This window comes from Pithys albifrons, chromosome 17 (assembly GCF_047495875.1).
Source record: "Pithys albifrons albifrons isolate INPA30051 chromosome 17, PitAlb_v1, whole genome shotgun sequence".
Classification (NCBI taxonomy): Eukaryota; Metazoa; Chordata; class Aves; order Passeriformes; family Thamnophilidae; genus Pithys; species Pithys albifrons.
The window spans coordinates 3407965-3434309 of NC_092474.1; the positions used below are offsets into that span (position 1 = coordinate 3407965).

The window sequence follows — 26345 nt, forward strand, 5'->3', positions numbered from 1 at the left end:
CAGACTCCAGAGTTCAGAAACCGTTGTTTACTTCTACTGGATAGTTTAGGAGAAAGCAGAATTTTTTCCTTTGCTTTCAAAACAGGTATTGTAGCTGCAACTTTAATGCTTGCTGATTCCACCTGTCTACATCATGCATTAGGTTAGTACTAAACATACCTTTGTCTTCTCATATCCTGTTCTTTCCAACTGAAATTAATGTGGAACATTTTCAAATAAAATAGGGGGGGATAAAAAGGAGGAATACTCACAATGTCTGAATTGAAGGGTTTCACATTGATGTTGCGAGTGGAACTGCTGGTAAGGGACCAGACCTTGGTTTTGTGCTTAAAGGCAGCTCTAACCTTTGGGGGGAAAAGTGAAAGAAGGTAGAAGAAGTCTTTTGAAAAAATTGTGTTTATTTTCACAGGTGCAGCCTACAATCATTTCCCCATTATCCTTCCTCCACATTAATATCACTGTGCTAATAAACAACAAACAATCCACCCCTAGGCTTTTCTCTATATTTATGGTCTTACTGTAAAATTTAACTTTACTCTTCAGTTGTCCATATTTTAAATAAAAAGTCTTGTGCAACCTTACTTATACCTCATTTCATTATCTGGGTAATCCCATCCTCCCAGATTTCCAAGGTAAGACTGTCTTACCATTCATCTCATTAAAAATAAAAATAAAAAAAAAAGATAAAAGCCAAAACTGCTATGCATATAAACATACATTGCCAGCATTTGCAGTCCTGATTTGAATGATTTCATAGAATGCCATTATATTGATTTCAGCAGCTCACCAGCACATTTTTCACATTTCCTAACTAAATATCCAGCCCCAGGCTGGGCCACAAGGTCCCCCATTCAGGCAGGCTCTCCCTGGAGCTCACACAGCCTTGATACATCCACATGCCACAAGGACAGAAAGCAGCTGCCAGCCTGTTGTAAACTGAATTATTTAAAGATGCTGGATGAAACTCTATAGAGATGCAGCAATATTCTTCACCATGGTGAAAATAATCAGCTGCATAAAGAAAAGACAGTGGGACAGGCATCCTTTGGGCAAGGAGGTGAGATTTATCCAGGATTACTGGCTGGAAGGGATTGATGTTATGACCCATCCTCCTGTACTTCTTTATATGTGTGCCTTTCTGTCCAGATACACTGGGAATAAAGTCCACTTTACTCAACCGCTTCTGTACCAAATCTAAGATTTCTCTTTACAAAACTTGAGTTTTACTTCTATGTTAAGAAAGAAAATCTCAAGAAGAGTTCTTGCTGCTTAGCTGAGGAAGTATTTTAGACATGCACAGCATGTGATGGCGCCAGTAAGACCTGCTCTCCAAAACTGACAGCTCCCATCAGCTATGTGCAAACTGTTTTTTGAGGATATAAATTCTGAAAAGTTTCTGAATTTAATTTCTCATGAGGCTCCAGGAAAAATGACAGCAATCCAAATATTTGTATTTGATATAAAATATTTGAAGCCTGAAGCTTTCCAGGCCTGGGGGAGAACAGAATGAAGAAATATTTTTCCTCCCTACCTTTAACCTGCCTGCTTCACTTTAGTTGATCTCAATAAAGATCAAGAATTTCATAGTCGGTCATGACTCTTCAAACTGAATGTGGCAGAAATCCATCAATGAAGGCTCTGAGACTGAATAGGTTGGCAAATAATAATAATAATGTCTCCACAAAAGAGCTGGAGTGCTGTCACACAATCAGCAGCAGCAGGTTATGGGGCAGAGCTACTATTACATCCAGAAGAAAGAACTGGGGGGAAAGCAAAGCTGTGTGTGTGTTCTGAGCAGCACCCCAGCACTGTGCTGGAAATGGTTTCCATAAGAAACAGTTGTTAGCAGTAATACATGTTGTTGAGCAGCATTTTCTGCTCTCTGTCACAGGAGGAGAGGATGCTGCCAGCCCCATTTACATCAGCCTTGCCTTGGCTTTATCCCAGTTGCTCTACCAGAGCCTTAATGCAAAAAGACGCCACAGTCCACGAGGAAAACCTGAACTTCCTGCCAAGAAAAATACCTGGAATATTTTCTACTCTGTTTGGTTTCCCATTAAGGACTGCATGAGCAACATCCTAAAGTATGTTGTGCTGAGAATAATATTTATTTTCCTCTTTTGAACTGTGAAAATGACAGGGCTCCCCAACAGGGATTGCCACAGTGAGTGCTGCTCCCACTTTTTAAGCAGTGCAGTCCATGCCCTGCTCAGCCCCTCCAGCTCTCAGGAGAGCTTCTTTCCTTACTCTTGAACTGCCTTCTCTTATCTTTTTCCTTTTTGTCTAACCTTTCTTATGCTAATTAAAACAAATGTCAAGCTTGGGCCAAAATTCTGGGAGTTACAAAGCCACTACTAGCCATGTATTAATTAAAAGAAAAAAGAAATTGGTGACAGAGCAGGAAAGGATAACTGAGAAAGTCTGTTCTTGTTTTACACCCATGTTCTTTGAAATGGGTAACACTGAATTTGTTAATACCATTTGGTTACATACCTCTGAGTTGAGAAGACAGTGAAACAGGAACATGAAAAAACCCTGAAAACAGATAAAAGGGAGAAGGGTGAGATTGGGCTGTGAAGAATCAAATACAGTAAATTTGTGTCTTGCTGTATCATAAAGAGCAGCTATTGGGGATCTGTAAATATTGGAGTGCACTAAACTGTGCCCCAAGAGAAACAGGAGAAACCTGCAGCATTAGATTACTATCTTGTCTAGAATTTACCCTATAAAAAGGCACCTCCTAAACTTCTCAGTACTAAAGGAAAAACCTGGCTGAAAACAGGCAGGAATTTTGTTTTCATGACAACAACAGAGCCTTTTGTTTGTGCTTGCAAAGACCAAGGCAGAGGGAAGTGCTCTTTGGGAAACACCAGATCAGTACTTTTTTACCTTAGAAAAGCAAGGTATTAGCACCATTTTCACAGCAGAATTTTGCTATCTTTGGGCTTTTTGTCCAATGCACAGTGAAAAGGTCCCATCCTCTTTTCCTCACAAAATGATTTTATTTTCTTTTGGGGAGTATTCAGCCAAACTTACCTTTTTTCTTTATTTTTGAATGAAAATGGAACTTTTCTTATCAGCTTATGTGGAAAACCCAGTTTAACTCTTTATGTTCATAGTTTGTTCCCAAGACACAGAAGGATTTATAGAAGTTTATTGTTTCTTCCTCTTTGTAATTATTATCTGGGAAAGAACTGCAAGACACCTATAGGTTTAGGCCTCTACTGAGATAGATGTCTGCTTAAAGCTAAGCAGATGTTTACATTCCTGCTTGGACACAGCTATTTTTTTGAGTTTGTGTACCAAGAAGATGAGGGTCTTTTTGTCCAAATGCAAGAGTTCAGCACATGGAATGGCTCCACTTTTCATCTTTCCCACACACTTCTGTTTGCTTTCCTTTAGCCTCAGGAATGAAGACACAAACTGACACTGAAGAACTGGCCTGGTATCTGTGCTGAGGAATCCTGCCTGTGGCATATGGTGCAGGAAGAAAGAATTTCATTTCTCAAGCCCACTAACTCATGTATTTAATTATTGCTGCTGGAAACACTAAGGAGTGGGATACAAGTTCTGTTCAGAGAAAAGCAATTGGCAGCCCAGTTGTGGTCAACACAGACTTAAAAGACAGAGGAAGGAACACAGAAAAAATGCAATAAAAGCACAAGCATTTGAAAACATTACTAATGATCCATTTAATTGGATCTCAGCACCAGTTCTGTAACCATAAACTTTCCCAACAGGTACTTACTTGTAGTGAATTGAAAACAGCAAAAATGTACTGAAATACTAAAGCGTGGGCATTGACAGCCAAAATCCCAAAGATCCATGAGCTTCCCAGGATTGGGAGGAGAACAGCAACAGCTTTAGCTGTCAGTCTGAAAGAGAAAATGAAACCAGGACATGTGGTGAGACAGTTAAACAAATCTCAGCCCACACACCAAGAAGTTTATCAATTATGTTCTGGCAGCAAGGCAATGTGTGTAACCCTCTTTAACATGAAATTCTTCTAATGGGCAAGGCTTTTAATTATTTTTCATCTATAAAAATGGTGATAACAGAATCTTGGTATCACATGGGATAAGTATAGATGGAGAGTCAGTAACTGAGGGTGCAGGGGAAGAGATGGAGAGATGGTCCTCTAACTATTGCAGTCATACCTTCAGTTTACAGTGAAGCAACATTTTCTCAGTGAGGAGTCAATTGTAACAGTCAAAAACAGTGGGCAAAACTGAGAGAAAAGGCATCATCACATGGAAAAACTAAACCCACTGTACAGTACACCCAAAATACATTTGCTCAGCATAGAGTCAAGAAAAGACTGTATTTCCCTTACAGAAAGTGGCTTGGGATTTTTTAATCACCACAAATGGGAATCAACATGATGTAACTCTGCCAAGTGCAAATCCTCTTAACACCCTGGCATTATTCTGCTACCACCCTGCTTTGTTCAGAGTTGATTCAGGGAAATGGAGATCAGATATTGAAATAGCTTGTGATTCTTGGAGATCCCTACGGATATATGTTCACTCTCCTTAGTTTGGAGGATTTGGCAGAATTTCAATGAAAGGTAGTATGACAGCTGAAAAGTTAATAGCACTGAGAATATAAGAGGGATTTTTGGGTTTGCCTCAATGAGTTATGTACAGGGTGTTTATTATGTACAGGGTGTTTGTTACAGTGGAAGACAAATTGAATTGTGGTATATCAGATAATTAAATGAACACAGGAAATTCCTGCAGCAGCTGAATTCTGTGGACCAGATTTGACATAAAGAGTAAACAAAGGGAACCACAGAGTAAATAAAGGAACTGGATTTGGGATTGTGAGATCACAGTGAGGTCTCCTGAGTGTATTTGTAGCCATCTCCATTAAACACCAAAGAACCACTTTCCGCAAGGAGCTCATTTCCTTTGTCTGCAACAGGAATTAGGGGCAGCCAAACCTCCCAGAGAGCTCAGGACCCTGTAGAAGAGTCCTGGGCAATACTTGTACCTGTTTTCTGCTCTGACATAAAAATTGCTAATATCTCTCAGCCACTTCTGAGTGAAACAGGCACAACTGGCACAATTTAACTCACAAAGTTGTGTGTTTATCCCACACAACTTCCTTCTCCCTATGAAGTGCTCAGAGCATCAGCTCTGCTTCATGCTAATGAATTGCTCTGCAGAATTGTACTTTTGTGTCTGCATATAACCTGTAATATTGACTTTGAGAGTATCAGAGTGATAACTCTACAGAGTGTTTCCAGTCTAACCTCAGCAAAAATAGGCAGCCAACAGATTATCCTATAGAGGTCCTTGCCACGGGATGCTGTGGACAATGGACAGGGATCCTGTAAATCTGTGAATTCACAGAAGATAGTTCTGTTGTGGATTGTTAAATGTGACAATTCAGGTGCAGCCACTTGGGCAGGACATCCCAAATTTTGTGTGTTGAAAGGTGGGAGTATTCAGAGAAGAATTATTCTGCTTGACCTTTATAGTGGGGATACAGGCTTGGATGGACACCCAGCCCACCTGGATTAATCAGAGATGGCAGTTCTGTTCTTAGCCCAAACCATCTGGCTTCTGGATGAAAACAATAAACACCTCCCCAGCTCGTTTTCAGATCAGTTTGGTCAGATAAAGGGAGGTGTGAAATAGCACAGGGGTACGTGACCAATACTGGAGTTAATAAATCACATGGTTTTTTTTCCAGTGCTATGCAGCCAGTTCACAGCACTGCCCAACCCAAAAGCACTCGTGACATCTGTCCACTCTCTAATCACTCAAAAAACTCATGAATCCCACAGGGCAAAACATTCTCACTGTCAAGACACTACTAACTAGACAGCCCAGTGCAGTTTTGCCTGTTGAGGGGAAATAGATGATCCACCTCATTTTCAGTGACAGCTATCAAAGGACAGACTTGGGCAGCTGAGAACTATTTTGGTGGTACAAGACAGAAAGCACAAGGAAGGGACCTGTCCTCATTTGAAACATCCTCAACCAACAAGGCAGATCTAACCCTGGCTTATCACAGCACTTACAAACAGTTAACTCCTGTTGTGGCCCTTGGGATTTTAGCTCATGCTTACAATTAAATATGTTGTTACAATATCTCAGTGAATTTAATTAGAGAAGTCAAGAGGACAGTAAAGGAAATAGGGGTAGTGAAAAACTAAAAGTCAGCTCAAGCTTACTAAAGTTACATTTTTTTAGGAAATTATGAGATTTCAATTTAGCTGGAAACCTCTGCAAGGGAGAAAGCTGTTCCAGGGAGATTAATGTCCTACTACACCTTGTACCCCCTCATACAGAATAAAGTCCAGGCCCAGAGGAGTGCACAGAGATGCATGACAAGAGACCACTTGGAATTAAACCAAACATAAAGCAAATGAGAGTTTTGCACAACACAATTCGAGGAAGAAGTCATTTAATTAGAGACACGATGTCTTGTTCATTTCAGTGACCTGAGCACACACTTGGTCACACACTTGACTTAAAGTGTCTGGTGAAGAACTGCACAGGTGTCAGGCTTATAGGGAAATCTGGGACAGGGAAGAATCTGGAATTTGGTTGGATTTTCTTTTTTTTTTCTGTACTGATTCATATTTCTGTGTCCCTGGCCATGAATATTTCTGCACAATTCAATTTGATTCTCAAGGAGTTAGTCCAGGCAGAAAATGAAGGAATACCTTAAAGCTTCTGCTCCTATTTAAATTTAAAATGCATCTTAAAAGATGCAATTTCAAAACAACTGGTACAAGTTTAGTTTTGTGAATTGAGGATGCTTTGGGGTTTTTTTCTCTGTTAAGGTAAAAGTTCCTCCCTGAACTCTGACATCAGATGTGCTCCACTGGGGAAAGACCTGCAAAATCCTTGTGCTTTCTGGAAAATGCATCTGTGCAGGACTTGGGGCTGGTGGAGAGGGGCTCCAGAGACCCCTGGAAGATGGATTAGGTACATTCAGATTCCATGCTGATTTAGAAGTCCTCTCTAGCCAAATCCAGCAAGGATCAGTATGCCCAACACAGCCACACTTGTAAAACTGTCTTCATTACAAACCACCCTTTTTTCTTTTTCACCCTCATTCTGACACTCTCCATTTTTATAAAATTTTCAGTTTGGAATATAATTTTCTGCAGCTGGTTTGTTGCCAAAAAGGTTTTCATTATTTCTTTTTCAGTCAGGGCATAAAAGGCTTCATCTGTAATTTGTAAATGGGGGCAAAATAGAGTCAGGTCCTCAATTTCAATATTTTCAAACCCATTCTTGCAGAGTGGATTTTCAGAGGCCTTTAACATCACAAATGTCTCATATATTTTTAAAAATCATGTATTAATAAAGACTGCTCACTATTAAGCCCAGAGTTCAGCACATGTGCAGCAGAAATTCATAGCTAAAAATGAAAATAGAACACAGACATGGGATTTTCCAAGCAAAAGTATTAATGTTTCATGCACACTCATTTAGGAGAGCAGCGATGTGAGAGTGAAATTCATTTAAGACTATCTGAGGGTCAGCTCTGCATATGATTCACTTAAATCTCATTAGGCTTTTTTCCTAATTATTGCATAGCTTTCTATGCTTACCTGCTCTGAATTTCATCCTATGTATGGCATTATTCATTCAAGGCATTTATAAGCTTTACTCATCATTCAAAGGACTCAGCTCTATTGTTTCTGGTGCTCTTTTATTTTCCTCCACTTCCTCCTCCCCTTCCCACCAATATTTCTTTTTATCTTTGAACTTTAAAAAAGAAAAACACTAACTGTAAAATGCTGTGTCAGAACACCATTAAGGTAGCAAGGTTAAAAAATCTTAGAAAAATCAAAAGTTACTGTTCCACCAGGTTCATTAATTGACACACTGCACATACTTTATTTTTTTTTAGTCCCATTTTTCTTTGCTACATGAATATTTTAGTAGATTAGCTCTAGTACACTAAGATATAGAGCACAATCAAATGATGTTGGTTTTGGAGAAGGAATACTTCTCCATGCATGGCTTAAGCTGTGCAACCCCAAAAAAAAGTCACTAGCATCACTTGAGCTTTATGTTGTCTGTAAAGTTTGTGACATGAACAACAAATAATTTGGAGAAGGGACAGGTTTTATTTTGGAGATACTGAGGTTCAGCCCCACCAGGACTTCATAAACCTTTCAGCCTAACAGTGCCAAGTCAGGTGAGCTTTTTGTCAATAGTATTAGTCCCGGAATTAATTCATGTGTAACAAAACCAAACCAGCACAAAAGAGTTCTTTTCTCCTTTCTGTTGCTTCATGTTTTTGTTCTTACAGTTTCATTCTAATTCCTGAGAGGTTAACCCTGCTCACCAGACATCTTCCCCTCCAAATTTCTTCATTTGGTGTTTTTTAGTTGCTTTTGCTTTAGCGTTCACTTCAGTGCAGCAGTTTGATATTTTCTGTATATCTTGCTCAGCCAGAGACAGGCTGTTAGCCAGCATTTTACTCCAGCTGAAATCCTGGAGTGTGCACTAATCAATCCACAGAGGAAGGGAAGTTTTCTGAGTTGGATAATTGTCACAGCTGTATGGAAGCCCCGGTGTGAAACAAGTCCAGGTTTCAGCCTCTCTGAGATGTATTTTCATTACCAACATCATAGAAAATCACTGCACCGTTACTAAAGTTACCAGGGACATTTTTCCAAGAGCACAGTTGGGCCTTCCAGTTTTATTGTATTTGCAATTGGTGTGGAACAGCTCTACTCAAGTGCAATTGCTCCCTTCCCCTTAGTTAATCTCTGCCCTTTGCTGCTGTTGCCCTGAGCACACTGTCGATATCTTACACCGACGCACAACGACTCCACTGACAGCTTACAAGAGAGAATTTCACTGCTTGCAGAAAGCAAACTTTATTACTTCTGTGAAGGAGACCCCTAATTCACAAATCAATTTTATTGGTTCTATATGGAGCACTAATCCTTTTAAGACTTCTGACATCCACTTTCCAGTCATGATGCCTGTTGAAGTAAGAACTAAGTTCAGACCCATAAGCCAAGATTATATAATCATTGGAGGAAATACTGCTTCAAACAAGGTAAAAATCCTTCTCCACAATTCACAGAAATTGATAACTTGACAAATAAATCTTTAAACTGAAGTTTCTCCCTTGTTTCTTGAAGTCCTCACTAGTCACTTCCAGCAATATTTTTTTGTGCTTTATATAAAAATAAATAAATCCTCATACCTGTAACTGACTTTTCAGAGTAATGGCTGGAAAAAATGAATGCAGCTTTGGTTTCCCATTTGTTAGGAGCAGCATCCCTCACCTGTAAGCTGGAGGCTGCAGAGCTACTGGGAAGCCCCAGGCAGCAATTCTGGCTGTGAATAAAACTGTTTCTCATGCAAGTTGAACACACACCTTGTCTCCTCCAGCTGTTCATGCCCAGGCTGAGGGCAGAGGAGCAGCAGGGCTCTGACCATGGCAAACAGGAGCACTCTGTGCTGGGGCTCACTCTGCTACCTGGAGTTGCTTTTGCTGCTCCAAGGAACAAACCCAAGAGATTTAAGTGGTGAGTTGCCACCAATGTCAAACAGACAAATGGAAGAATATTGGTAACAACTCATATATTTTAGGGAACTAAGTAGCAATAAAACCAGAGAGCAACCTTCAGGGCTCCAGAGCCACTGATACCATTTGGAATGCAGAGGAATGAGCTCCCTGGCGCTCCTCAAGAGGAAAAGGGAGTCTTGGCAGAGTAATGCACCGAGGGTGGGATGAGCTGCTCAGCAGAGCAGCCAAAGAACAGGCTGAGAGTCACATCCCTCAGGCCTGCCTTGAATCTGCAACCAATTGACTCCCCACACTGCATGAAACGACAGCAGAGGAGGTGTGGGGGGTTTCACTATATGAAATTAATCTCTGGACACTGCCAGACATCTTGATATAGTGGGGAGAGCTCTCATCCCAGAAAGGGCAGGCAGGAATTTTACTTCTGCTCCTGACACTGAGCAGGAGCTCGTGTACTCCTGCAAATACACATGTACCTCCTTCTCCTCCTACACTTCATCCTGGCTCTATAAATAAGGTTGAGGGAACAAAGCATGTCTTTTAATTGGCACACAGTTCCTTGCCTAATCTTGGGTGGTTCCTAAGCACAACTATACTAAATTTTAAAAAAGAATAAAAACAAGAAGACAAAACTACTAGTAATTGCAGAGGCCATTTCCCATTTTCCCAAATGTTATTTGCACTTTCAAAATAATGGTGTGGAGCTGAATAAGAGCTACACATTTACAGTCCCTTCAGATCCTTGCTTTCTCATGGGTGCCATTTATAACCCAGGAAGACAGTGCTAATCAAAGGTATTGTAGCTACAAAAAAGAAATCCAGGCTGCAACAGCAACTAAATTCAGATTGATTTTTATCAACATTAATGGGAAGGGGAGTGGCATTGCTCCTTTTCTGGTACCTCTCACCTCAGACCCTCACAAGAAGGCAAATGTTGCCAAAATAGCCCTGCCCAAAAATCTGAAACTGCCTTTGGTAGAGACAGGATTTGGTCACAATATAAGAGGTCTGGGCTCAAATCACTCTTCTGTCTAAGGGATTGCAGTTTCCTTCTTTCCAGAAAAGAATTTTGAATCCCTGCTTAATTCTCATTCTTGCCTATTGAACCTGTTCCACTGATATTAAATAATTAAATATTCTCTGACTCAGAGAGAGAAGGTGAACTCCACAGATTAGTCACAAGGCACTCCCTGAGAGAGAAGAGTCCTACCTAATCCTTGCTTTATTAATATTTCTGAATTTATATTAAATATTCAGTAGAGCAGGGACTGAAATCCAAGTCTCACTTCAAATCCCCATCAAGACTGACAAAATTAAGGCCACGACCAGAAATGGAGCTACTTTGAGAATTTTAATACTGAGAAGGCAATTCCAGGGGCTGGCAGCATTGACTTTTGACTTAAGCACCTAACCAGGGATTTAGGAATCTGTGTCTTGCTGAGGCCTCCCACAGATCAAGTCCCACATGACCTCCATTGCTTCTGGATTCTAAAACTACAAAAGAAAAAAGAAATACTTCCCCCAAAAAGCAATAAGTACTGAACCAAAACATGTTCTTCTCCTTGTCTTTAATGTAAGTTATTAAAAAAATATAAAGAATTAAAATATAATGTCCTTGCAAGCTGAATTTTCAGTGTTTATGATTTCCCTGGAGGAACTGAATTTGCAGTGGGATTTTTCCATTCTTTTTCTACAATTCCTTTCTCCAACCTTTTATATTACTGATTCTCTCATTGCACTGCTGCTGAAACAGCATCCTCTGCCTCTCAATCCCCAAGCCCAAGGTAAGAGCTACTTTTCCTCTGAACTTTGCCATTGAGTCATCAAATAAAATAAGAGCTTATTCTCACAGCAGCAGAATGTTCCAAGTGCAGCCAAGGAGTGTTAATAACTGGGTTTGGACAGGGAGACCTGCACTGAGCAGCTTTTTACCACACCATACCCAGTTGTACACAAGCTCATTACCACGAGACACCCAAAAGCTTCTCTGTTCTTAGAGAAGGCACCATTTTTAAAAGGTGATTGGGACCACCTGCTAGTGAATGGACTTGTTGCATATTTGTGCCTTAATCATCAAAACAATGTGTGTCTCTGCACTTCCTTTCATGCTCTGCTTCTCCTGAAGCATCACTTGAACCGTGGGGAGAGCCCCAGTGTAACAGAACGTGTTCTCTCTTTTCCATAGCAACTGCTAAAGGAGCAGCCAGCACAAATATCTCCAGTCAGCCAGACACTTCAGATCTGCTGAGAACAATCCCAGGTGAGCAGCAACACGACCCTTCTGTGTACAATCATTGATAATAAATTCACAATCAGCGGTGCATTTCTTTAAAAGCCAGGTAGACACAAGGGTTGGCTGTTTGTTGCAGTCACTGGTTACATTTTTTTGGCAGGTTCAAAATATGTGGCTGCTGAAAATGGGGTTTTGTGAGGCTCCAGAAATGGGTGAAAAGATTCCAGAACAAATTTCCAGGAGTGCTTTTTGACGACCGTGGCCTGAAGCCAAATAATTAAATTCTCAGAAAATCATGTGGAAAATGAAAGCAGTTTAAAAGGAAAAGGAAAAGAACCAGCCCTGGTCTTTTCAATAGTGAAGATTTATTCATTTCTTGGAGGCAAATGGTTCACTTGCCTATTTCTTCCAGTGTTTGGTTCTTCCTTAAAAGCTGATTATGGAGTTATTTACAGAAGTAAAAGGAGGTAGGGGAAAGATAAGAAAATATTACCCACTTCTACTTCAGGTTTTCTTTAATAGTCTCACGAAAATAAATTGACCAGAAAGTCTGCAGAGGTTAATTTTGCTTTTTAAAAAGAAGATAAATTGCAATGTTTTAATGGGTAAGGTCTTTTTATTTTTTTTATATTTGTTTCCACAGGCAGTACAGTCCTCCTGTGTTTTCAGTTGCACCTTACAGAGCAAGCACCAAGAGAAGGGCAGCAATTTTTTCTCACAATCAGACAACAAAAACTATGCAGGAGGATTTGGTTTTACCCAATATTCAGTTTGCCTTGAGTGAGCCCTGGCTGGAACGGGTTATGGTATTATTTCTGTCTCTAGGTCAGACAAAGATATCAAATAATTAATTGGCAAGTATGACCATAAAGTGAGTTACAGGAGCAAGAGGATGATGCAGCCTTGGATGCTCTGGACCCACTGCATGTGTGAAAACAAGTCTGATGCTTCAGACTCACCCCTTATTCTAACAGGGATGTTTTGCCCAGATCTGGACTCAGCCCAGGAGAAGGAACTTCTTGTGACAGTTTATTCCTAGAAAATTCACTACCTCTCAAGGACAAGGCAATGGAAATGTCTCAAAGGGACAGATCCTGCCTGTGGGTGCCAGGTGGAGCAGGCAAGAAGTCACCTACCTTTTTCCTCCCACATTTACACCTAATTATTTCTTCCACTACAGTCTCCCTTGTTTTGTTCATTTTCTAAGCTCCCAATGCAGGACTTCTTCCATCTCATGGCAGCTTTCTGTCCCTAGGTATGCTGTCAGTGTGAGGCATGAAACAGCCCAACTCTCACTATTTTTAATTGGCTAAATCTCTGCAAGTCATCTTGAAACAATATAACAAAAATTAGTCTTATTGCTTTATTTACATCTCAATCTTTTTTATAGTTATTATATCATGTGGTGAAAGCCTCTGTTTTGCCAGCAGTAAACTAAGATGACAGACCCAGTGCTAATAAAGAGGGACTGTCAAATTACAGAAGTTATGAAAAGGACCTCATAGTGCTCACTTTTCCTTACATAACAGGAGGTTTGAAGGAAACACTCACATGACTGGAATACTAATAAGAAAAGGCACAGTTTATCCAGAAAGGACACACAGGGGAAAAGGGCATATCAAAAACATAGACCTGCTCAAAGAACCAGAAACTACAGGGAGACAGACCTTCCAAAAACCTCTGTCCAAAAATCAAGTGTGGCAAAAATAAAGACCAGTATGGCAGTGTACAACTATTTTGGGTTGCCAAACCAGGAGGCTAATTTGAGTGGGGCCTTTTTCCCCCAAACATCTCAAGAGTTGGCCAACACACAGGATTAGGTGTTAATATGGAGCCAGTTTGATTTAATTAATGATAACCATAATGGAACATAGTTTATAGAGCAGTTTTTAAGACATAAATCTGCAGTCAGTGTTGGAAACCCATTATGACTCATTCAGTTTTCCTTACTCTGGGATGTCAAAGCAGGAATATCATATGTTAAAATATGAAGCAGCCCCTACTTTTTGCTCTGTCCTGATGATGTTTGTGCTGGAGCATCCTGAGGTTTGGGTTCTCAGGAAAACTGTGCTCCTTTGGAAAGACTGAAGGCAACCAATAAAAATTGTGGATAATCTAGAAAACATGGCCTATCGAAAATGGGACAGGCTCCAGTTTGTCCTTTCTTAAACTGTCCTTGTACAAAGGTCAAGCTTTTTAAGAGAAAAACCTTCTGAGGTAGTTCCACCCTGCAGAGCCTCAAATCTCCATCACCAGAGGCTTTTACCAATATGAGGGGTTGTGTCCTCACACATTTCAGAATGGTCAGAGGCAATTACTCAGCCACTTACCACTCTTTAACTGATGAGTAGCAAGGAACTCCACTGCCTGGTAGTTCTGTAGCCAGGGGACACCCAGAAAAAAGCAGCCTCCTGTAGGAATTTGTAGGTTTGGCAACTATTTCTGGCTTTTAGCTTGAAGTCAGTGGGGCCCACAGTTTAATTTAGAATGACAAAGTAACAATCACATCAAATCATGCACGAAATTTCTGTGGAATAACATTCTCCCCCTGAGGAGCTGAACTCTGAAAATGATCTCCTGACCTGAACAGTCTCAGTGATCCTTAATTATGCAACGACATCAACAGAATGATCATTCTCCCATTTCCATGGCAACGGGACCAGCAAACAGCAAAGCTATCAAGGTCAGGCTCATAAACTGAGAAAGAAAAGTCATTTTCTGGGTAATGGTTCACATGAGCTCTAACTGCAGCAGTGGCAAATAAATAGCCACATCCTTGCTTGATCGCCTGTCTCAAATGTACATACAGGGGGAAAAGGGGATTGGAGGGATTGCTGGAGCACAGCTACAATCACTGCCTTGCTGCCTGGATTGTGCCAGGGGCTGCTGCTTTGGAGGGCAACACAAACCCCACGGAAGCATCCAGCTATGCAATGATGCAACGTGAGAACCTGATCTCTCATTAAGCTGGCATTAAAGAAGCCAGGCAACATATGGCTTTGTGGGGTTTGTCAAAGTTAATGCCATAGTTGGGGCTGTATTAGTTGCCAGTGCTTGTGTCTCAGCCTCTTTTGGCTTTATGGAACCATCTCAAGCCCTTTGCTTAAGTAGGATGCTGCTGCATTGGATATGGTTGGGTTCCATACCCATGAAAATGACAAATAGATTCTTGTCATTTATTTATTTAACTTAATTTCCGAGCTGAGGATTTGCTGATTCTTTTATTCTGTACAGTGGGCTCAGACAGTAACTCACAAAACACTTCTTTATGCAGCCCCACACATATTTACACCTGTCTTATTGCTGCTTAGTTTTTTGAACAAATAATCTGAATGATTCCCACACCTACTCACTTGAGGACACCCAAAGCTTCTTTGTTCTACTCCTGTATTTGGATAGTCTCTGGTGGTTTAACATCATTATTAAAATAAGGCAGCTAACTTGGGAGGGCACCTGGAGAAGCTACATGAGACCTACTGGGGATCAGAAACAATGTAGAGTTAAAGAACGTGGCTCTTCCTGGGGTGGAGGCAGCAACTCACTTTCAAAATCTCACTATTCCTCATGTTCTTGTGCTTTCAGTTATCACCTGACTTCACAGCTTTTTTCATTATTTCTAACACTGCTCCAAAAGTGCTTTTTATTCAGTTTCTTTCACTAAAATATGTTTCTGCCTCACATCTTTTTCAATTGAAAAGAATTGAGCATAATATCGAATTTCTATTTCCAAAACACCTCTAACTTCTCTATCATTAATGGCATTTTATTACTTACCTGAATAGAGTACCTAAATTTTGAAAGTAATTTTGACTCTAAGATAGGACTTTTTCTTTATTGCAATTACCTGTATTTTTCATTTATTTGATTTTATTTTGAGAGACTATTATTGGAAAAATATGTAAATCACACTTAGCTGAGAGCTGTGTCAGCCTGGGCAGTGATTTACAAGTTGCCCAGGGCTCTGCACAAGGTGCCTGCTTAAATCAGCATTTACTTTCTGCAATGCCATAACTATAACATTTGTTCTTACTATTCTGCATAAAGCTGACACAGAATTCCAGGGTTATAAATTGGGCCAAGGATGTAAATGAAGCAGTTCAAGCAAACTCTTGAAGTTCTTGCTGTTCACAGAGAATTGTACCATTTCATGATGAAGGACCAGCATTTAATTGTTCCTCTGGTACCAGGCATAAAGCTGTGACTCATAGCACTGTCCTCCTCCTACCAGCATTTTCACCACTTAAAATCAGATATTCAAAGATTGGAAACTAAATATAACCAGGACATTTTAAAAACAAATAATGTGACCTTCAAAGCTATAGATTTTCAAAACCTGAAACTTTCTATTGTAATAAATGTAAAGCAAAGAAGACAAGCCATTCTTTAGACAACTTTGGCAGCATGGAGGGAGATAATGGGTTGACACCACATGAGCATTATTGTCAGATGTCTCCATATCATATTGTTAACAACACCCTTGACCTGACTCCTCTCTAGCTGGCACCTTGTATGCTGCAATCAGGAATGATCCAACCTTAGGCATGGGGTCAGCAGAGAGTTTCTTCCTCATTAAATGCTGTATAAATCCTGATTTGTCTTAAGAAGATCCCATCTGTACACAGTGAGCCCTCAAGCTCCTGCAGAGAACAGATTACACCTGCAGCAAATGCTCTTGGAACCTGTCAGGCACTGATAGGTTGGAATCAAGAAATTGATTCGGCCACAGATCAATAAGTACAACATCGGCCTCTAGACATTCCCATCTAGACAAGATGATAAATAGCTGAAGGGTGGCTTGGTATGGCCCCTTCTTTCATACCCTTCTCTCCCATCACTGTTGTGTTGACAGCAAAGTTTCATCACAGGGTTTTAATAACTACATTTTAATAAACCTTATTCTGTCCTGACAATCAGACGTGAAAATAAACATGCCTAAGTGTCTCTAATAAAAATTAATATATCTTTATACTCAGCAAATCCAGCACCTCTTAAGGATCAAGATTTCCTAGTATTTTTGTAGCTAGGTGTTTTGTCTTACTACCCTTCCTAATATAGAAAGAAATAAGCACATGAGTGTCAGAGCTGATTGTTCCTTTGGAGCCAAAATCAACAGGCCCTGGAGCAGCAAATCCTTCGCAAGGGGTAATGACAGACAGAAAACTATTCCCATGAAGGGTAATTTTGTCTCAGAAGGAGACAACCGAGTTAAAAATAAACTGTGAAAAGGCTCACAATGTCATCTCATCCAGCTCAGGCATGAGACAGGGTCAGTTGTTGCTCCTGGCACCAGAATTAGCCCTGACAGGCAGTTGCACAACCACTTCTGAGAGCTCTTCAGAAGCAGCAGCCCAGCAGCTCTCCAGGTGATCAGCTCCATCACTTTGCAACTCCCCTCCCACTACAGACAGCTTAAAGATATTTGATTTTCTTTATCAGTTTAAGCCTGTTACTATTTGCCCCTGTTCCTCTGGCTTCGCAGAGTAGCCTCCTCTCTGCAGCTGTGCTTTACATACTTTTAATCTTTTAATACTCCTCCCAGAATGTGCCTGAAATGCGCCTGAACAATCACAACATGGCCTGGAGCCTTTCTCCAGAGCTGAGACTCTCAGCATCTGCAGCAAAGAAACCACTACCGTTACTGTCATTATAGTCTCTAAAAGATTAGCACTTCCTCATTAATGCCCTCATTGGCAACGTTTAAACCCATGTTATTTTTAGTCTAAAACTCCAATAGGGAGATACCTAAACTGCATTTGTATTTGTCATATTCAATGAGCCAAAAATTGAATTAAGTTGAAGACATTATCATTGGCAGTAGCACTTCAGCTCACTAACTGTCACTGCTTAATACTTTCCGTTTAATTATTTCCTTTATTGTCAGTCAACTCTCCTCCTTCCAAGAGTTTCTATGAGGTACGTCTCTCATGCTGTTTGGAGCCATGTTCAATGAACACAATTCCTTACACACAGTGAGAAATTGTCAAGAAAAGGAATTGCTGAAAGCAGATTTGGCTTGTCACACTGCTCTGTCTAAGGGATGGCTCTCCTTCAGCAGATGGGAAAAAACCTTTTCTTTTTCAGCAGAGCACTCAAAAAGCAGGTGCTTTGTGTCCTCAGGGTTGTCCTGCAAGCATCTGCCACCCAGAAAGGTACAGAAAGGATTTTCTAGTGCTACAGATTTTGATTCCCTGTAGACTTTCACGAGACTTTGCAGATTGTAACTTGCTTCTCACTCCTTGTGGCAGGAGAAAAAAAAATAAAAATTGTCTAATGGTATCACAAAGGGGTGGAATTCAGTTATGGACAGAGATTACAGCATCTCCTTTGGCAGGAGAGCTCTCATGAGCTTCAAGCAAGCGCTGTGATTGACAAGGACATTCTGTGAAAATGAACAGCTGGGAATAATCCTCAGAAAGAGGAGTTGTTGGACACCAAATGACATGAAACAGGAATGATATCACAAGAGCACAATGCAGCAAATACACAATGTCCTGCAGAAAAATGGCTGCTGCTGAAGCACCAAAGTGATCAGCACTAACTCCCAACTGGTACCCGAGGCAGAAGGTGACTGGGGGTGTGTTTATAAACAAAGTGAAATACCGATGCAGAGTCATGGCACCGAACGGCTCAGTGATTAAATGGCTGAGCAATTTGCCACAGCACACTCGGTGTGCTGCGGGATGTAATAGATGGCTTTGCAAAGTGCTTTGGAACAGCCAATTACACGGTTAAACCCTACAGATGTCTGCAGCACCACGAGCTGCTGGAGGACAACCCTCTTGGATTTGCACCTTTCCAAGGGAAATACTTAACTTTTTTCCCCCAAATAATCAAAGTAAGGACTGGATTTGTAGTAAACCTACATATTTCTTTTTCAGTTTCAAATGAAGGGGTTTATGGATATATTTAAAAATGCAGAAGGAATTAACACAACAGCTTATGTGACTGACTCGCCTGCTGAGCTTTCCTTCAAGTCCTGTTTTGCTCCCATGCATTGCAGCTACTGCCATTTGTTCCAATCTTCAGTCATTAATTTCACTGAACAGAAAAAGTATTTATTCAGTGGAGAACAGTGTTACTATTTTACTGAGTGAAGATTGAGCTTTGAGGGAAAAAAAATACATAAAATGAAAGAATGGTGTAAAAGGCTAAGAAATATTTCTAATTTTGCTGTAATTGCTTTCTCCGTGGATGATTATGAGAGTTATCACTTCTGGTTCACTGAGTGCTGAAGTGTACACTTTACAAAAAAGACAGAGATTTTTCCAACTCATTGGACCATTTCAGAGCAAGCAGTGAAAAAGTACTCAATAAGAGTTGGGCTTGGCAGTTTATTCAAGAAAAGTTAATGAAACTGTCTCTTCTGGACAATACAATGCAGAATTTCACTGGCTGGGAAATCACAGGGTATGGCTGAGGGTGGTGTCTGTGCTTCTAAACTAAAACTGCTTCCTGCAACAGGGATGTGCTTTGCATTTCTTCCTCTATTATGATTAATATCAGCCTTGGTGCAAGACTAAGAGATTTGAAAATTGTATAATAGTTACTATACTTTAACCCTTTTAATCCAGGAGCCAGGTAACTAAGGCAGTCAAGCCATTACCTGGGATAGGCATAACCAGGGAAAAATTCTTGCCATGGGGAATGAAATGTGCACATTTCTAACACACTGTCTCATTAGGTATCTTTTCCAACAGAGAAACACCTTTCCAAGCAAACACAGCAATGAGACTTTGAAGGGGTAGAGTAGCAAGGAAAAAAGTATTTAGGTCCTAATAAGTGATAATGATGCACTGATAGAGTTAAACCCTTAGATGCAGCAGAAATAAGTAAGAAAAAGAGTTCAAATGGTCTATAACTCAGAAACGTAATCATGTGCCTTTTCAAGCACATGAGCAATTCCATTAAACTAAGCTGCTTTAATTGCATTAAGCTTAGAGAGGCTACTCATACACTTAAACATATGATTAGTTATTTCCCTAAAAAAAGAATGGATAATTCAAACAAATGCTGGATATATGCATTTAAATGTTTCAAGGTATTAGATTCAGCATTCTATAAACTAAAACATTCAAATTAGCTTTTTGGCAGAAAATCTGTTCCCTGGATGCAAAACATTCTCATAAAGCCACATTTGAACTATTGCTCGAAATTATTTTGCTGAGAGTCAATGGCTAATCCTCTAATAAAAGGTTCAAGTATAATCAATCACAACTAAGTGTAAAGTTCATATTCTATGTTCGATGTGCTTCAAAAACAATACAAAAAGGTGTTCTTAAATAAGTTCAAATAATAAATAGGAGCTGATCATTCTTTGCTCAGCTCTTACCAGCAAACTGCTCTTGCAGAATTAAAGTTTCAGGCACTAAAAACTGGCTATTTTTATACACCTACAAAAATCACTAAAACAATCAAATACTTACTGCTTAGACCACCACAGAAGTCTATTATGCATTAATTAGAGCCTCTAATAATATTAATTATATTAATTTTACCTTAAATTACTGGGTATTTTGCAGTTTATATATCATAAAAACTTGCTCTTTTTTGCTTCTTCTTTAATTTATCCTATACTTTATTTTGGGAGCACTATTATTATTTACTTTAAAATGTCCGCAGTAGTAGGTCTGAAACTAAAACAAAATGTTTGGCAAGATCCTCTTGATGTCTCCACTGTGACAAGTAACATCTGAACCTGAAGAGGTCGACCAGCCAATAATATACTGCACTTCTTTCTGTGAGAAACATGAATGGGGAGGATGAATAATAAAATAATTTTATGGCAAAAAGAAAAAGGAATTTTGTTCACAACTTCCTTTCTGTTTTGGCTTTTAAACATGAAGTTTGACAGATGTTGCCTCCAGAGTGGAGCACTGGCTCGCCCTGATGCATATTCTGCAGTCACGTTTGAGTCAGCATTTGAGAGGACCTGTTGCCATATGGAAAATCAGGAACAATTACTCTAAATAATTACATCAGTTTATTGCTGTCTGTTGCCAAGAGAAACAAGGCTTGTTGGTAATATCCACTTGCGTTGCCAAGTAACTTAATCTTTCAGGAAACAAAATAGGCTCCAGCCCTAGCACTTGTCTAGCAATAAATACCCTTTCCAACTGATATCATCATGACTCAAAGTGTATCTTTGTTCTGACGATTTCCTAAGGTAATCTCTGCTCAGTTATGGCCTGATGGCCTCAGAGGTGTGAGTTATCACACCCGGCTTGAGATGTGCAGAGATGGCATCTGGGCACAGACAGGTCAGTCTGGGCTTCCCTCAGCCACTGGGGGGGTCAATCAGAACTTTTCAGGTGAGTGAGATGGACACTTAACAGACAAGGTCCCTGCGTGGTGGCAGCAGCTGTGTCTCCATGGATGGGGAGTCCCAGTGAAGGAGGTGTCAGCTTTACTGAGCTCTGGAGCTCAGGAACACAAAGCCAGGTCAGATCCTGACCCATCCAGGGACACAAAGCCAGGTCAGATCCTGTCCCATCCAGGGACACAAAGCCAGGTCAGATCCTGTCCCATCCAGGCTGCCAGCAGCAATGGAAGCCTGTCTCTGTCAGCAGGATCAAACTTTTCCTTTGGCAGCAGAGCCTGGCAAGAGGTGAGCCTGATGAGGAGGCTGTTCTGTAAAAGCTCTAGGCTGGGATTTTCAGACTTTTATGACAGCTGCTCAGATTTGAATGCAGCAACATCTGCAAGTGTGAGGCCTCTCGGTCAGGAGTTTATGGGCAGATGTAAGGGCTGGCCTGAGTGACCAAGGGAAGGCAAGGTGGCACTGGCACCTCCCTCGTGCTCCTGGACTTTAGGCATTGCTCAGCCAGTTTGCCAGGCCTTTCAGTTCATTAGCACTCCTATACATCTAACTCTGCTGTTTAACTATCATTCAAACCATTGCAGACAGAAACTTATAGTTTCTTGTCGTGCTTTCCACTTAAATTTCATTCCAGCCTGAAAAGATAGCACTGAAGTGCCCCTTTTTCCCTCTCTCAAGTTTATTGGACTGAGCAGGCTCCCCCTCCACAGCTCCTTCCTTGCTCTGCAGTTCTCACCTTCTGTCTCTGAGTGCACAAACCCAGACCTAAAGGATCCCCTTGTGCCTTGTGTCCCACTTGAACGTCACAAAATGCTCTCCTGTCTCACCAAAATCACACCGTGCCAGTTTGATTCAGCCCCGGTGCCAAAGTGCTCTCCTGTCTCACCAAAATCACGCCGTGCCAGTTTGACTCAGCCCCGGTGCCAAAGTGCTCTCCTGTCTCACCAAAATCACACCGTGCCAGTTTGACTCAGCCCCGGTGCCAAAGTGCTCTCCTGTCTCACCAAAATCACACCATGCCAGTTTGATTCGTGAGAAGGGCCTGATAAATTCCCTTTCACACACTGCAGTTTTACCCACAGCTAACCCCAATGAGCCACAGCAGCACCCAGATGGATGCCTGGCAGGCCCTTTATTTAAGGCCCACATTACATTTTTCAGTCTTCAGTGATTCCTCCCCGAGCCAATTGAACTTGTTGATTCAAGAGCTCCCTTGCAGCCCTTGCTGACAGTGACGTGACAGAAGCTACAGAGCTTATTGTGTTTGTCTGGTTTCCCTGTGTTCTGTCACTGATTCCTTTGGCTGTGCTTATCCACTTTCACACAGCCTGGAATCAACACACTGAAGGATCCTTCAGTGCTTGGAGCATGGGGCTGTGGAAAACACTTCCCACACAGGTGTCAGAAGAGAACCTTCTTTGGGTTTGTTCTCTTCTTTTCTGGAAGATGGTAACATGGATAGAATGATTTCACACTAGATATATGAACCTCTTCAACTGTATAAGGAATGCTGATGACAACAGGAGGAACCTCAGGGTTTCAAAGGCCTTACAATTATCCTTTTTTTTCCAACATAGTTACTTTCTCCATGGCACCTCCTGTACATGAAACTCTAAGCCATCATGCCTCACTGCTGTGTTGAATCAGGGTATAAATACTCTCCAGGATCTGATTTAAACAAATATTTATGCCCTTCTCATTTAAATCTTCTTTTGAAGACCCATTTCTGTAAGGATATCTACAGAAGAAGAGCTATTCCATATGTTCTGTTTAACTTCTATTATATTTTATTGACATAATCTAGTTCTGTGAGGAAAGCTGTTCTATCAGAGCGTATTTCCCCTTAAAAATTTAATGATTTCATGTTTCCAGATGTATCATCCCATTGATTATCATTTTTCTCCACCACCATCACTTTTACTAGACCAAATCCTAAAACTATAAGGCAAAAATTACTTGGCATAAAAAGAATCTCTTAGCCAGAGTGTCTGGAGAAGTCACACTGTCAGTACAGAGCTGCACCATTCCAAATCTATCACTAATAATATCTGAACTAAGAACATACACTCCTCATTGAATGGATTACATCTTATTCCTAGACCAATCATTCATACACTGATTTACTTATGTGCACACACATAGTTTTCTTTTAAAAAATTAATATATATTAGTCTGCAGGGTACAGTGCGTATTGAATCAATTGCTTGTAATAAAAGTAAAATATCTAAGTACATAAAGCAATCTGTGTAGCTTCTCTTCTGCTTGTTTCTCTGTCTTCATACTTCTTATAATGCATAGAAATTGGCATTGACAATTTACAGTTATTTGCTTCCTAAGGTTCTGTATTTCCTTTGTGTTTCTGAAGGTCACAGGGATTCAGCCAAACCTGAAACATCATTTCAATCCCCAGTCTTTTCATTTCACTATAATGTAATTATCTTATGGATTTTTGTGTAGATTATTTACTGTTTTTCTTTTCCTGTTGGATAAGTGTACAATAACTAAAGTAACTTCAATTAGGTAACTGTCACCAATATTTAAAGCTTAATGACATTTTCAAAATAACATAAGTAATCCAAGCATAAAAATTATTCTTTATGATACCATTTCAGAACAGTGGCACCAAATCCTTATCATAGAACAGCCTGTGTCACAGAAACATTAAACACAAACCATCATCATATTTTTCTTCTATATAAATTTCATATTCCTTTAGTTATATACAGTGTCCTTTCTATATTTGGACTAAAACCTCTTTAGAAGATACAAAGTGAAATATTCAGCATCTTAATTTAACCTCAGTATATTAAATTATCTCCTTAGCTACACATATATAATCTTATATATTTCAGAAATCAGAATTTGTCCTTGTGTATTCAGAAGTAGCTTTCTGTCTGCTTTACATTTCCCCTCCAGACTTGCTGGTGCTATTTTAAAGATGATTCACTCTCAGAGGCCACCATCCCCAGAGGCTCAAGGCACTGTGATATAAAGACTCACTTGAATTTAAGCACACATTTAAATCCAGCATAAGTCTGTGTACTTTGCAGTATCAAGAGAGTCTTAAAGATAAGCATATGCCAAAATATTATGCTGAACTGGGGCTAGAAACAAGATCTATCCTCTGAAGGAGCTGAATAGTTGCAACAGCCCAGTACAGATTAATGATGCTCTGTGAAATTTAGCTTTGTATAGAGCAGGAAGAGGAAAGTCTCCATTAATAAAAGGGAAAGTTATGAATCAGCAAATGTTGGAAATTGTAATAAGCAGGAAAACACTTTAGGTCCTGCTGAGCCACAGGTTTCACTCTGTGCAAGATTCAGCTTTAATAAAATACAGGTTAACTGGCTGCACTCAAGAGAATCAGAGGCCACCTTTAACACTGTTTGGTTTTCACTGAAGAGCAATGACATCAGTGCTCTGGGAGAAGTTTATGATTTAACATTGCTAATGTGAGAATGTTATAATACCATTTGAGTGAGAAAAACTTACTTGAAGGCATTAGCATCTCCATGGACCTTGTAGTTGTCTGCACTGATTCTGGAGATAACTCTTGTGACAGCAATGAGAATGCCAATATTGACCTGGAGAAGGTAAACAAACAAGGTTTGGTATGAAAGCAAGTTCTGACTGTGTCAGAGGTGCAGGCTGCCCTAGGAGGGTATTGTACAAATACAACAGAAAACAGAAACTTTGCATTTATTTGTCAAAAGAGGTTTTCAATGTTGGAATGTTTCAGTTTGCCCATTATCAGTGATTTCTATCCCCTGACATTGAGCAGTTCTTGCTTGTGTTCTCTTTCCTTCAGGAGCAGTCCTTAGGAAAAGTCTGGATTGATCCATTGCTTTGCAGCCAAAGGAATGCTCAGGATCCCTCCTGTACAAATAAATGCCCTGAAAAGTCTCCTGCCAGCTGACAAGTCAGACTAGAACTGCAGCAGTGAGGGCAAGTGTCTTCATTCTCCTTAGGTTTGTGCTTGCAGGTGCACACACTGCAGGGCTCACAACTCCCTTTCCTTACCAAAGTCTGCTCGCAATTTAAGCACAAGGCTATTTTAAAACAGCAATGAGAAAAATATGTTAAGCCTGAACTCTGTTCTTCAAAGGCCCTGCACTTTTTGATGTCAGGTCCAGCAGAAACATCAATAAAATGAAAAGAATTCCCAGCAGAAAAGTAGGAAATCTTGAAAAGACTAACGCCGAAAATGTCCAACAAAAGAGAGTTTGCACTGGAGTCGCAGGTTAAGGAAGAAGGAAATCACTTAAAGGAAATGTGGCAAGGACTGTCTCGCTGTGCAAAGACCTTGGGTTTAAACAAAAAAAAAAAGAGTCAAGAATATGAAGGTGAAAAACGTATTTGCCCCTTCCTGCCCAAATTTATACATCAGCTACAAAGCATCAGGTTAAGAACAAAACTATCCTGAACTACAGAACAAAAAGAAAGGAAAGACTTGAAAAAAGTGCTGTTCCCTCAGTTAAAACTCAATAATCATTCTCTATTTTGACATAAATATTGCAGTTCTAAGGATGAGAGGGTGAATTAAAAATGTTTAAGTTTGAAGATAATGATTTCCTTGGTATTTTTCAAATCTTCAATCACTCTTTTTAGATTTCTAAGGGCGGATCATCATCTGCTGTAAAGTCAGAGCATAGATGTGATAACTCATTTCTGCCATGGCTTTTGAGTCTGGCCAAAATATACCCTTTGGAACTGACAGCTTTTCAATAACAAGTATATTTGTTGTTCAATCAGTGTTACAGAGATGAATAAGAGGTGAAATTCAATAGTCTTGGGATCATTTTCCCAATTCCCACCAAATCATATTTAGTAAATAACTTCTATAAGTCCTTTGAGGAGGTAAAGAATATTTTCGAGGAACTCATTTATCTGCTAAACTTTGAATCTTGAAAATTCTCCTTCAAACTGGACCTGAACCTTTTGCATCTGGTCATGAAAACAGCACAAGAAAAATTAGAAAAATTAGATGGTTTTCTAACACAAAAATTGTTTAGTATTTACAGCTGATTTTTTATATATAAAAGAAATTAAATATAAAATTAATTTCCTAGGTATTTTGGAGGGTGTAAAGTGAAAATTTAAAAGGGCCTTGAGCTTCTCCTCTGGTGCATTCAGTGTGACCCTTTCCAGGGTGCACTGGTAATCTGTTTAAAAGATGAGAAGGAAACGTCGTGATCTCATTGCTGATATAAAAAAGGTACTCAAGTCCTGAAGTTCTATATTTAAATTTCCCAAACCACCTATGAATTTTTGCATAAGTATTTT

The 26345-nt window shown here is 40.0% G+C and overlaps 1 protein-coding gene across 4 annotated transcripts in view; it reads right to left on the reverse strand.

Moving 5' to 3' along the window:
- Positions 1-26345, reverse strand: part of ADGRD1 (adhesion G protein-coupled receptor D1) — a 150019-nt gene that overhangs the window by 3768 nt on the left and 119906 nt on the right. For all 4 annotated transcript variants that reach the window (XM_071572318.1, XM_071572316.1, XM_071572315.1 and 1 more), the window contains 4 exons: positions 24555-24646; positions 3749-3875; positions 2494-2535; positions 252-344 (listed from right to left, as the gene is read on the reverse strand). In XM_071572318.1, the coding sequence (XP_071428419.1) occupies positions 252-344; positions 2494-2535; positions 3749-3875; positions 24555-24646 (354 nt within the window). The remainder of the gene's footprint in view (positions 1-251; positions 345-2493; positions 2536-3748; positions 3876-24554; positions 24647-26345) is intronic.